General features: G+C 46.6%; 1 protein-coding gene across 4 annotated transcripts in view; it reads left to right on the plus strand.

The window, feature by feature from the left end:
• The window catches only part of FAM222B (family with sequence similarity 222 member B), a 40899-nt gene extending 28018 nt beyond the window's left edge, over positions 1–12881 (plus strand). For 2 of the 4 annotated variants that reach the window (XM_068154556.1, XM_068154555.1), the window contains exon 2: positions 7358–12881. In XM_068154556.1, coding sequence (XP_068010657.1) covers positions 7375–8943 — 1569 coding nt within the window. In that variant the 5' untranslated portion in view covers positions 7358–7374 and the 3' untranslated portion in view covers positions 8944–12881. Of the gene's footprint in view, positions 1–605; positions 734–7357 lie in introns of all 4 variants that reach the window. The other 2 variants (XR_010989335.1, XM_068154554.1) reach the window with 2 other exon arrangements.
• Positions 12882–13709: the final 828 nt, after the last annotated feature.

The raw sequence follows: 13709 nt of genomic DNA on the forward strand, positions 1-13709 counted from the left end.
CCTCCTTTGTGCAGGAGACACGTCTTGCTGTTTGTCTAACCCAGAGCCATGCAGGTTAGTGAGTCTCCTCTGACATGGGGGAAGTTGTAGCCATTCATCTTTCAGCCTAATGGACCACAGAAATTACAAGCTGTAGCATGCAGCTTAATCTTGCCACGAGGCAGAGTGCTGCATACTTTGCCTTCCATTTCTGCATGCCATGCCTTTTTATTAAACGTAAGAGAGCAGTTGACAGGATTTCTCCAGAGGCCATGCTCTGGCCATACCTGGTAGATAGCCAGCACATTTCAATATATAGTAAAATGAAGGCTGGTGGTTTCTTTTCCAGTCACAACAACCACCTTTTGAAATCTGAGGACAGAGTTATGGGTTATCCTCTGCGTGTCAAGCAGCAGAGGAGAGCGAGGCAGCTGGGTTAGTTTTAACCCTGCTGCTGACCCACTTCTTGAAGTATTTCCGTTGCTGCTCCAAGGTGCAGCGAGGGCCAGAGCAGCAGTTGTGCATCTGTGCTTGGTCAGGCCTTCTCCCAGGGCTGGCGCTCTGCCGCTTTCTTTTCTCTGTTCCTCCTTGTATTATAACTTTGAATTGTCTCTCTGTTGTTGCAGTGTGCAGAGGAGTGAATGCCCCATGTTGTGTTAGTGCCTGTCTGCCATGCTGGCCTGTCTGCCAGGACCAGGTGACCTCTCCTTTCAGCTTCTTTCTTACACGCAGATGAACACTGGACTTCAGAAATGTGAGTGACGTTTTGTCTGCAGGATGTGGTTAACTGTTAAATCTGGCTCTGGTACAGCTGTGACACAAACATTTAGGATAAGGTGGAAAAACTGTTTAATGTTAGACTTTCTTTTGTTGTGCCTTCAAGGCATCATCCATCAATAATGGCTCTGAGAAATCGCTGTGGAGGTTTCTGTGTGCACAGCAAATTCTCTCCCCCCCCTTCCTGGCTTTATAAAGGTTAATTTTAACCACAGCAAGATGAAATGCAAGTGAGGTTTCTGTCAGATTCGTGCCTCTTTGCTGAAAACATGTGCTAAAAGTGTGCCAGCTGACTTGCTTCTTAACACTTTTTCCTGACTCTCTTTCACTTCCATTTGTTTAATCACTTGTAGGCACCCATAAAAGTCAGATCAGGCTAAAGTAAACCTTTTGAGGTCAGCGGCTCTGTTGTTCCACATACCTGGGGCATACACTGCAAACATTTAGTGATCTAGACCAAATTACTAAAATTCAAAGTTTCTGTCTTCTTTCTGATGTTTCTTTGGTGCCTCTGAAAATACATCTTCAGAGTCCTCTGATAATTCTTTTTTGATAACTTCAGTCCCTTTTTTGGTAGTTGTACTGGTATTTAAGAGCCACTTATGCTTGGGAATGTAATTTACTGGCTGGGTCATTTTTTAAATCATGCTGTCTCTCCTCTTTATCACATGGGCATTCCTGAAACTTCAGCTGAACAAACAAGATTTCTGTGTAAGGTCTCTGGACTTGGCTCTTTAGGGCTGTGACCTGCCTTTTGTATTTGAAATGTACATTGGGAAATCCCTGTACCCTCAGTTTGCTGATAGATCATTGCTCTCTAAAACCAAGTAATTCCCAGTCCAAGGGATTGGCTACACTGTTAAGATGTTAAGGCCTTGTGATGCTACTGAAAATAGGTGAGATCATTTTGCAATTAAGGGTGACATGCTTGAAGCCCTGGTCCTGCCAGAAGCAAATGATGCTGGTTTGTGTACACACACGTGCTTCCCCATGCCACTTGTGCAGCAATGGGCTTTTTCAGCAATAGTAACAAACTTTACTCACTAAAGGACTTCCTCAGGTGACTTGAAACTGGGCATTCCCCTACTTTCTCTTTCCCATTTCCAGTTCAAGCTTTGCTGACCGACACATGCTCATTCAAAAGGTAGGCAGCTGTGGTGAGAAGGTACCAAGGTCCTTGCGCTACCTGAAGTGTCTTCGGTGAACGGGAAAGCTTAGTTCTGAAAGCAGATTGTTGAGGTTCATACGAGGGTAGCTGTGCACAGATCAGGTATTTGCTCCTTGCACGTTTATGAGGCAGCATTATGGTATGTGGGCAGTTCCTGAACCTGATGGTACCTGATGCTGTTTCTGAGAACTGCTTATCCCTGCACTGAAAGCATTGCTGTATCCTGCTTAGCGAAGAGCTCCGGGTAGTGCGTTTAAAGGAATTTAGGACATAAAGTAGCTGGCAGGCACTGGCTGGCAGGGGTAATGCTCAGCTGTTCCAGTTTGCTCTGATTTATATGGAAAATGAAACTGCTCGTGCAGCCCTCGCTCACCCCTGCTGCAGATGTGTGTAAGATTAATTGGTGCGTTGCTCTCCATACTGTATATGCACAAGGAGTCTCCCCCCTGGCCAAGGGAAAGCTGAGTTAATGAGCATTTTTAATGAACAGTGACTTGTGACTTTTGATGGGGGGTTGGAAGCAGGCTTTAATAATAGTGCTGTTGCTCTTATCAAAGGCACAGAACTCCACATGATAGCTTTTATTCAAACTAACAGTGTTTGTATTAATAATTTTTAAGTGTCGCTTTCCGGATCAGGGTTTTTGTTAATGCTTTAAAATCCACATTAGCTCAATTATCTTCCTGTTTTTTTTTGTTCCCCCTTCTTTATTCTCTTTCAAATAAGAGGCTTTTTTTCTGAAGGGTGGTCTGTGCAGTAGGAATTTTGTAGATTAATATGCACATATTTTTTTTTCCTTCAGAAGCTGATCACTACAGGACTTCTGGTTTTCAGTATTTTACTTTGAATTCCAGCCCGCAGCACAGGGAAGGCTGACCCTGAAATTCATCCTTCTTCACACAGGGGATTTCTCACTGACTCCATATGGATATTCTTTTCTTCCTCCCAGTGACTTCAGTATATAAACCGGGCCAGTCAGTTGGGATACTTGAGGCAAGACTGTTTGGGCAGTGTCCACAGCCACTGTTGGATGGAGCAACAGTGCCACAAGGGGTGAATTTCTGTGGCAGTGCTGTAAAGTCAAGGTGAAAGGTGCTTACTGAAGAGACAAGAAGGACAAAAAGGGAAGAGCAGGTTGGGACTAAATTTGGGGTCATTGGTGAACTCCAGTTCTTTCTAGGGGTGAGAGCTCTTTCTGTAAAGCCTGCAGAGAAACTGCTGCAGTTGAGGGGTGTTTTGTCTGCAGAAGGTGGGCACAGCTGTTTTGCACTCATCCCAACGCAGATGCTCTCATTAGGGCTGGAATCCTGAAGGCCTCTCTGCGTTTTGTTTAACATTAATGAAAATCTAACCATAGGCAGTTTTAAAATCAGGGGGGCCTTGAAGCCTTCATGTGAAACGCACTCAAAAGATGTTGCAGCGGTGCTGAGGTGAGACAGGGAATGATCTCATTTGATGATAAAAACAGCTCCAGCAGTGAGACGCGCACCGGAATGCGACCAGAGGAATTGGTTGCCACGGGATTAGCAGGAGCGTGAACTTGCAGCTCACCAATTTATTGGCATAATTGCTCATATGCACAGCTTTGCCTCATAGTAAACACAAAATAATTACCTTCCAGCAAAACTCCTCTGCCTCACATTTACTATTAGGTAGCTTTGTGGAGCTCATCTCATTGTTTTCTTAACGTGACTCTTTTCATCTGCCATCCACCTCATCATCTGATGGCCAGACCTAGAATCCTTGCACACAAATGATGAATGTGTTCCAACACCAACATTTGCTCTCAGTCTGTTAAAACTGCCTTTCAGCTCACTTAGTTACCAGAACTAAATGTTTTTTTCCTGGTTTGTAGGATATTTGTTTGGTTTGTAGGATATTTGTGTGGGATATTCACTCTTGCTTGCCCCATAATGCCTTGCTCCTAATTTTTCCTGCTGCCTTAATTATTATAGTTGCCTATGGAGCTACTAGCAAAGCACATTTTAAGCAGCACATTGGGGCAGTAAAAAAGACATCACCTTCAGGCCTGAGTAGAATGGCTAAGGTAGACCATAGTAAAGGAGCATAATCCTGGCTGCATGCAAAACAGGTGCTGTTTGAAATGGTGGTTGGTTTCAGAAGATCCTGCCCAAGGGATTTAAAAGATGGTTTGCCATTTGATAGGGTGCCAAGCTTGAAGCTGATGTGTCATTTAAGCTGGACTGAGGGGTTATTTTCTCTTGTCAGAGGAAGGAGTTCTTCCAGATTTGGACTTGCAGATGAGTTGTAACCGATAGCCACAGCCTGTTCAAACTCCAGCGGTTTAGCTGCTTTGTAAAAGGTTCCATCGCAGCTCCCACATAACACAAAAGTAGATGCTTGGGTAAAAGTCTGTTTAGTGTATCTGTTCAGTGGTTATGTTTACCAACCAGTTAGCTGATATGCCTATGGAAAGGTAAACCAGGATGGAAAGTTTTGATGGTAAAGGTGTCTTTAAAACATCTGCTTCATTTTTCATCTGAAGAGAAAAGCTTTATGTGACAATGGCTATAAGCATAACATAAACCATACTACAGACAGGCGTGGATTCCTTTGTTCATTGTTGATGGTTCCTCTCTGTTTCATGGTGAGTTTCTAAGGGTTATCTCTTGGGGAGGAAACAGAACTTATGAGCGTGGGCAGTGTGAAAAACAAAGGTTGGGAGTTTACAAAGGCCTTGGCTATTGAGGTGATTCTCTCTGTTAAGAGCGTAGCAGAGTGCTCAAAAGGACAGATAGGCACCACCTGCCTGCAGTGGCAGGTGCAGGGATATGAACAGGGAGAATATTGAGGTTAGTATCCAATGAGCATTTCCTTTGATTAAGAGAAAGAGTGGTATGTGCCCATGTTTGGGCAGCATGGGGAGTGAGAGCATAACCACCATTGTGGCACATGCTGTGCTAGAGATGCCAACCAACCTTCTTGCAAAGCTTCTTATTTCACAAAAGGTGTTTTTAATGTTTCTGCAATTACCCTTTCTTTGGGTTCCCATCCTGTTTTCCATTTCCTGACCCTTGTTTTCTGAAAGTGAGTGCTTTTAGAGCAGTGCTGCTGTCCCTCACCTGGGAAGACAAGAAGCTGCAGGATGCAGAGAGAGAGCGAGCTGCTCCTCATGTTCAGGAGACTTTCAGAGGCAATTTGCTTAAAACAGAGGTGGGTTTTCAAGAGGAAGAGCTTTTTGCCTGGGAGCATCAACCTCTTTGCTGGAGCATTAGCTTTCCTTGCGTCAGAGGGCCAGATGTGGGGCCGGGGTGCTCTTGGGCTTTGGAGGAGCTGGCTGCCACATTTCCACTTCTCTCAGCCCAGCAGCAGATGATGGAAATTTAATAAACTTTTCAGGGATGCTAAAAAGTTTAGGAAAAAGATGGCCAGGTTTTCCCCATTAAACTGTTTGCAAGGGGCTGTGAGGTGGGGGAATCAAGCAAAATGAAAATCAGATTGCCGAAGCCACAAGCCAATATTTGAAGATCATAAAATCACTTCTAAAGCAGCAGTCCTGTAGGAGTTAGGCAGCAGAGCTGTGGCAGGGAAACTGCCCAACTCTTTGTGTGGAACAGGGTTATAGCAAGAGAGGCACAAGCATTTCCCTAGATTTCTGAAGTTTTTCTGCAGAAGCAGTTTGAGATTGTGGTCCAGGTAAGTATTCAGTAAATTGGAGTAAGTGAGACCACAGCCCTGTCTCCAGAAATCTTTTTGTCTGTCTGGGAAATGGGGTGTTTTTAATCTTAGGAGGTAATCAGGTAATTTTCCTGTGTGATACAAAGATGCTGTCTTTATCAAGGTGCCACACTGAAAACTCAGCTGAAGAAATAATTGCAAGCCATAAAATAATGTGCCTGTAGCCTCCTTCCATTTGCTGAACTTGGACTGACAAGGGCTTCCTAATGGACAAAAAAACACTTAAAGTGCTCTCAGATGTCAGCATCCAGAAAAGAACTCTGATGTAAATGGAGGCTTGAGCTGAAGTGCTTCATGTGTGCATTGGGTTTGTGTGGCAAGGTTTGGGTAATCAAGGGAGGGGGGGCCACAGGGGTTGGCTTTTGTGAAAAGCCACTAGAAGCTTTCCTTATGTCCAATAGAGCCAATGTCAGCTCCCTCCAAGATGGACCTGCTGCTGACCAAGACCTCAGTGACAATGTCAGCACCTCTGGGAGACCATATTTAAGAAGGAGGGGGAAGAAACCTGCACAAATGTAGGTGGAGAGAGGAGTGAGAATGCGAAACAAACAACTCTGCAGACACCAAGGCTAGTGGAGGAGGAGGCAGAGATTTCCCAGCCGACCCTGGTGAAGTCCATGGTGAGGCAGGCTGTACCCCTGCAGCCTGTAGAGAACCCCAGGCCAGAGCAGGGGGATGTTTGAAGGTGACTGTGATTCTGTGGGAAGTCCACACTGGAGAGGGCTTCTAGCAGAGCTTGTGGACCCATGAAAAGGGGAGCCCATGTTTGAGTGGGCATGCTGGCAGGACTTGTGACCCCATGGGAAGGACTCAGGCTGGAGAAGTTCCTGGAGGGCTGTCTCTTGTGGGAAGGACCCCATGCTGCATCAGGGGAGGAGGGTGAGGAGTCCTGCCTGAGGAGAAAGGAGAGACACAGGCAATGTGTGGTGAACTGAGCACAGCATCCATTCCCTGTCACTTGCAGGAAGGAGGTAGAGAAATGAGAGTGAAATTGAGCCTTGAAAGAAGGAAAGGCTGGGAGGAAGGGGTTTAAGGTTTAGTGTTGTTTGTTGTTATCCTACCCTGGCTTGTAATAAATGAAAGGACTTTCTCCAAGTCAAGTCTGTTTTGCCTGTGACAGTAGTTGGTGAGTGATCTCCTCATCCTTCTCTTGACCTGTGAACCTTCCATTCTGTTCTCTTTCCCCTGTCCCGCAGAGGAGGGGAGTGATAGAGCTGTTTTGGTGGGCACCTGGCATCCAGCCAGGGTCTGCCCACTGCAGTATGATTCCCGCTTTAGCATCACACAGGTTTGGTGTTTAATTCATAACTTTCTGATTCTGAGTTACACATTGAAGCTACTGAGAATGACTTGAGGAGCCTTGGGGAGGCAGCCTTAAATGACAAGAATAGAAACTAGCCCACCACCACTGTAAGAAATATCCAAGCTGGAGACAATCCAATGTTCTTAGTGTGTTACCTATTTCTGTCCAACTATAAACATCCTCTGGTGAAAACACTGCTTTCATTTGCTTCCCTGGGCAGGTCTTGCCTTAAGCTGAATTGGGGATTGTGTTGGTCACCAGGTAATAAAGGGAATGAGGTACCTGGTACACCATCCACTGGTCTGGGAAGATGAAGTTCTTGCCTCTTGATTCCTTGGAGATTTTTCTACCCTTGTTGTGCAACTGTCTCGCCCTGAGGTTGATCCCTTTGCTTCCCAGAATCCATACTGACGAATTTCCTTTCTCCACAGGGGACACTACACGGAAAATGAGATCTGCACAGTATCCTACCCCAGCAGAATTGGATGCTTATGCTAAGAAGGTCGCCAACAATCCACTGACTATAAAGATTTTCCCAAACAGTGTCAAGGTTCCCCAGAGGAAACACATTCGCCGTACTGTGAACGGACTTGATACTTCGGGCCAGAGGTACAGTCCCTACCCGTCCCAGGCCACCACCAAGACAGGCCTGCTGGCCATAGTCAAATCTCCAGCGAAAGGAATCGTCAAGGACTTTGACGGGACGCGCGCACGCCTGCTGCCGGAGGCGATGATGAACCCCCCTGCCACGCCGTACGTTGCACCTAGCACTTTAACCCACCCCCAGGCGCTCGCTCGCCAGCAGGCTCTCCAGCATGCACAGACTTTGCCGCACCCCCAGAGCATCCCGCAGCCACAGGCTCTGCAGCACCCTCAGGGGATCCCACAGCCACAAAGCTTACCGCACCCTCAGGGGATACCGCAGCCGCAGGCGCTGCCGCACCCTCAGAATATGCAGCAGCCGCAGGGCTTGCAGCATCCTCAAACCATGGCACACCAGACTCTGCAGCACCCCCCGAATCCTTTGCTGCAGCCAGGTTTACATGGAAGCAGAAAGATGCCGGATGCAGACGCGCCGCCGAATGTGACCGTGTCTACCTCAACCATTCCCCTCTCTATGGCTGCCACCCTGCAGCAGAACCAGCCACCGGACCTGAGCAGCATTGTGCACCAGATTAACCAGTTCTGCCAGGCCAGAGCTGGCATTAGCACTACCTCAGTGTGCGAGGGACAGATTGCAAACCCCAGCCCTATAAGTCGTAACCTGCTTATCAATGCAAGTACCAGGGTATCTACTCACAATGTCCCTACACCCATGCCTTCCTGTGTAGTAAACCCTGTCGACCATGCTGCTGCTGCTATTCCTTCTGCCTCTGTTAACGTGCCCATGGTGAATATCAACAGGGTGCCGCCTGCCTACCAGAACGAAATCAAACCGGTCGCCTGGAACCAGCACCAGCTTGCACATCTGCAGCAAATGTGTGGGGATGCTGGTGGGCCTGCTGGACTCGCAGGGAAGCACCCTCAGAGAGAGATGGCAGGGCAGAGTTTCCCTGGCAAAACTTCTAACTACCCTCAAGAACTGTGCATGGGCCAGTCCTTCAGCTTGAAGCCCCCCATCGAGAAGCCCACACCTTCTCCACCTGTGAATGGTTTGCAGGGACCCTTGCCATACACCAACGGGCACTATTTCCAACCCATCTGGAATAACATTCTGCCCACACCCAACAGTGACAGCTCTGGGTCCCAGGACCTTGCCATGCCTTTCCATGGGGGACAGCCAGCAGGAGCACCACTAGATTGTGCAGGAGGAACTCATTACAGAGCTGGAGCTGGTCCATCCAGCCAGAATAATGTGATGCAGACCATGGATTACCTAAGTGGGGACTTCCAGCAGTCCTGCTTCAGAGATCAGAGCATGGCCGTGCTGGGAAAAGTCCATCGGCCTCCCATGAACCGTGCACCTGAACCAACCGATAGTCGAAATCTTCATATTCAACACCCAGGGTATAGATAGGCTGCAGTCACTTTCACAGACAGAAAAAAAAACCACCACCATAAAAAAAAAATATAGGTTTAGTCTTAATTTTAATTAATAAGCAAGGCATTTTTAACTTGCAAACTTGTGTGATCATTATAGTAACCATTGGAAGACGACATCCTGTGTATTGCAAAGCTTTGCTGCCACGTTATCTGTCTCCTTTGTGCATCAAATATTTAACATGCCTTCTGTGTCAAAGAATTTCATTACACTACTTCACGCCACAGCTATTTCCTCACCACAGAATCCCCCTTTGTGCAGCTTTTGCCTTCTGCTTCGTAGCTCCTTGCTGGACTGATGTTGAGTTGCTGCAGGGTTTCGCATCTGTTCGCCGGCTCTGTCAAGAGCGAGGTAGTGTAGCTGCTTACATTTCCATCTCAATTTCCTCTGAAGATTAAGAGCACCAGAATTTGTCAGGAAGCAGGGCTTATTTTCAACTCGAAAGCCCATTTCATTAATGCATTAAACATTGACCATTTGCACTGTCTAGAGGCCTATTTAATTGAAAAAGAAGCCTACGTCTGAGAAGAGCTAGCTGGGGGTATGTGTTTAGGCATTAATAAGAGGGAAGCATTTCAGCTGTTTCTTACTGAGATGCCTGTGTTTATCATTTAGACTTTGTCCAAAGTCAAAAGGCTCTGGCAGATTTTTCTGACACTTTTTTTTCCCACCCCCCCCAAGCAGACAGGGTATGGAGGAAGGGGAGATTGGCGAGTTAGGGGCATAGGCAGTGTAGCTGCCACAGGGAGCGGCCTTTTTTCTGCATCGTGTTTCACTTCCCCTCTCCTCTTTCAACAGCGTAAGAGCTAACTTTGCCTGGACCCCCTTGCTGCTAGGAGTCTGGCTGTCCTGATGTGAAGGGAATCCAGACCCACTGACAACTCCAAAAAGGGTTCAGCTGCTTCTCTCGTAGCTAGAATTGATTTCATGGTGAGGAGGCCTAACTGGAGCTCATCTGCAGTGCAGTAAGAGGGTTGGTCGGGGGGGGCAAGTAGCAATGTCCTGCTGTGACAGCAGCACTGAGAGGACACAGTTGATCTGATGTGAAGCTCCTCTCACAAGCTGCTGTGGGGCAGAGGATCCCACATTCCTCTCCATCCAAACTCCACAGATTGAACAGAACTATTCATAACATCCTTTTTTTCCCCAGGGTCTCGGTGCCTAATTCCTGTTCCTTTCCCACATCACCTCCAGCAGCTAGACAAGTCAGTGACCACAGGACACTAACCATTGGGTGACCTCAGCATCTCTTCCCCTCCTCCCCCCTCTCAGTGTACCCAAACACACCTTTCCTTTCTGACAGCTGAATTTGCTGTAAGTATAGAAATTTCCTCATCTCTGTTGACGAGACTTAATACTTGAACGTAATGATCACAACCAAGTTTGGAAATTAAAAACAAAACAAACAAAAAAGAGAGAAAATAATGGAGAGAAAAAAAAAAAACCACAAACTATAAAAGCATTGATTCTTTCTATGTACACTGGCTAAAAAAAAAAAACTATTGCTCTACACTGTAACTTTTAAGTGTAATATTTCTGTATGAATGTCGCCTGGTAGTGTGGGTTTGAGTAGCATTGTGTATGGGTGAACCCACTTGGCCTCTGCCACCCACTGGCCTCCCTCACAGCCCTTGGGAATTAAAAAAAAACAAACAAAAAGAAACAAAAAAACAAACAAACAAACAAAAGAATAAAAAAAGAAACAAAAAACCAACAAAAGAACCACAGGAAAAAAAAAACACACCACACACAAAAAACAAAGCCTTAAGTCTTTGCTCCTTGAACTTTTCCTTAACGAGCATGGTTTGAAATAAACACCAACAAAGAAAATGAAACAGGACATCATCCAAAATGGAGAAGGAGAAAGGGGGGGGGGAGGGGGAGGGGGGGGAAAAAACAAAAGAAGAAGAATTTAATTAACAAGTTTTGAAGTGATGTCATAGTTGGCTTAGAGATTCTTAAAAAGTCGGGGTTTGGGTTTTTTTTGGTTTGGTAAATGGAAGCAGAGAGGGGGAAAAAAAAAAAAGCAAAGAAATAAATTAGGAAACATTTCTTTCGGTTTTGGGTTTTGGTTTTGGTTTGATTGGGTTTTTTTTTTTTAGAGCTGTAGGTCCTGGGCTGTAACAAATCTTTTAGGTTTCAAAGCTTAGCAGAGTCCCTTCCCTGCCTCCTCACGTAAGTTTTTTGAGTACACTTTCTGTCATTATTTAAGTTCTCTTTTTCAAGTGTACTAGAAGCCGTTCTTTAGTGGTAACTCTGGTTAGCAAAGTGAAGCAATTTGACTGAAGAGGGATTAAATGGCGTTGTTGGCTTGTGCTGCCTTATGGTAAAAAACAGCAAAAAGGAAAAAAAAAAAAGGAAAAAAAAGAAAAGGAAAAAAAAAAGAAGAAGAAGAAACTTGCCTGATTGTGTTATGCCAAAATGATAGCAACATGAAGTCCTAATTTATTGTTTATTATCGTATTCCTGCAGTCTTTGTGAAGAACTGGTAAATATACAGCTATGAAAGAACGAGAATCCTGAGGCTTTTCATGCAATAGTTTTCTGAACACGTTCTCTTGGAAGCCAAGGTTTGGGGCTGATGCTGCTTCCCTTACAGCCTCCCTGCTGTCCCCACTCCATCTAGGGCCGTGCTGTGACGTTAAGCTGTCCTGCCGCGTTAGCCCCTGTAAGGCGTACCTGAACGCAGACCTTTTTACTCAACACACCATTGCCAGCTCCCCTCTGCGGCAGCCTGCTACAAACCTGAACCCAGACTGTTACCAAAAGCTGATTTTTTTTTAAACTCCTGCTCTTCTCTTGAGAGAGCATCCGAGCAGAATCCTGTGTTGTGGTGGTTGTGGAGGTGGTCTTGGTGCCTGGGAGGTGCTGGTGTTGGGGGTTGTTGCCCTGAGAGCTACAACCTCGCAGACTTTGCCCCGGTGCAGCAGGACCGGGAAGCAAAAGTACTCCTGAGGCTCAGCCAGGTGGGACATTGCTTGAAAAATAGAAATCATTTTACTATTAAACTATACTGAAATACTTCCTTTTGTCCTAGGAGTGAGAGTTTGTTTCTTTAAACCAACCCTTTTCACTTCTGCAGCAACCTCTTGCTGGTGGGCTCTCCTTCCTTCTCCTTTGTTCTCCTTTCTTGTCCTTCCCCACCACATCTTCTCTAAAGAGAAACACACACCCTGACCTGCCTCATTCCCAGAGACAGCCTCTGAGAGCAGACACTGCATGCACCGTAGGCGCCCAGCATGGGGATCCAGTTGTGCCACTGTCACTCAGTGAGGGGACACAGGGAAGAGAGCAGGTGAGCAGAGCCTGGTGCTCCAGGTTTGTCTGTGGGCCAGAAATAAGAGTAACCTAAAGGCCAGGGATCCCCCTTTGCCCTGAGCTCTCCCTCATGGAGATGGTCACATGCCGCTGGGGTTCACAGGGCTGCTCTTGCAGCATCTGGCTGCCTCCCTGTCTCTTCAGCTGTAGGTCAGTGGCATCCTGAGCTCTGGCTCCAGCATAAAGCTCTTGTTGCAGAAGAATTGTTCAGGTTAGAAAAGACCTTTAAGATAAGTCCAGCTGTTAGCACTGGCAGGGCACTACTAAACAATGTCCCTCAGCACCACATCTGTGTATCTGTTAAATCTCTCCAGGAACTGAGGCTCCACCACTTCCCTGAGCAGCCTGTTGCAGGGCTTGGCGATGTCTTCAGGGAAGACTTTTTTTCTTAACACTGAACCTAAACCTCCCCTGGTGCAGCTTGAAGCTGTTTCCTCATGTCCTGTTGCTTGTTACTTGGGAAAAGAGACCAACCCTCTCTTGTCTACAGCCTCCTTTTCAGGAGGGTCTCCCTGGTGGAGAAAGGGATTTTGAGATGCTTTCCTGAACTATGAGTGCTGCCTCATCACTACTGAAATCTGTTCCCCCCCCCCCCCCAGCACCACAGAGATTCAGCAGGGTATCATTGCTCTGAGGGTTCCTGGCAGCTCCCTTGCCAGCCAGAGGTGGATGTTAGGTAGCTCCTAGGAGGGAGAAAGATGAAAACGGTGTAAAGCCAGGAGGAAGCTTCCATCTCTGACGTGTCTTGTCTTTCCGAGCAGAAGCTTTGAAGCTGTTAAACCACGAGCCCAGTTTGTTACAGCCCAAAGTTAACATTTTATAAAGACACTTGTGATGAATTTTCTTTAAGCTCATGATGTGAAAGATGTCTCCGTGGGACTCGGCCGCTCCCATAGAAACCAAACAGAAATGTTTGCTGGGGCTCACTGGGGAGAGGACTGGGAATTGCTGCTGTATTTCATTAAACCACAGACTGATTATAAACGCTGCTGCTTGTGTGCTACGGGTATCAACGAGGACTGCTTTTTATTATTTCTTGATTTTTGTTTGCAGGAAGAAAATAAAAAGAGAGAAAGAGAGGCCTGGTCCCTCTGCCCCTTCTGCTGGGTTCATGCAGCGCGAGTGCGTGGGGATTGCGTGGCTGCGGCCAGCAGCGTGGGGAGCCACAGGGTGGGTGCTTGTCCCAAAGGGAATTTGGGGAAGGGTCTCTTGGCTTCACAGAATCACCAAGCTTGGAAGAGACCTCAAAGATCATCAAGTCCTACCTGTCACTACAGACCTCATGACTAAACCATGGCACCAAGTGTCACATCCTATCCCCTCTTGAACACCTCCAGGGATGGTGACTCCACCACCTCCCTGGGCAGCACATTCCAATGGCTAACAACTCTCTGTGAAGAACTTTCTCACCTCAAGCCTAAACT

The sequence above is a fragment of the Melanerpes formicivorus genome, unplaced genomic scaffold (genome assembly GCF_026170545.1).
Source record: "Melanerpes formicivorus ecotype bairdi unplaced genomic scaffold, bMelFor1.0.p_v2 SCAF_29, whole genome shotgun sequence".
NCBI classification, from domain to species: domain Eukaryota; kingdom Metazoa; phylum Chordata; class Aves; order Piciformes; family Picidae; genus Melanerpes; species Melanerpes formicivorus.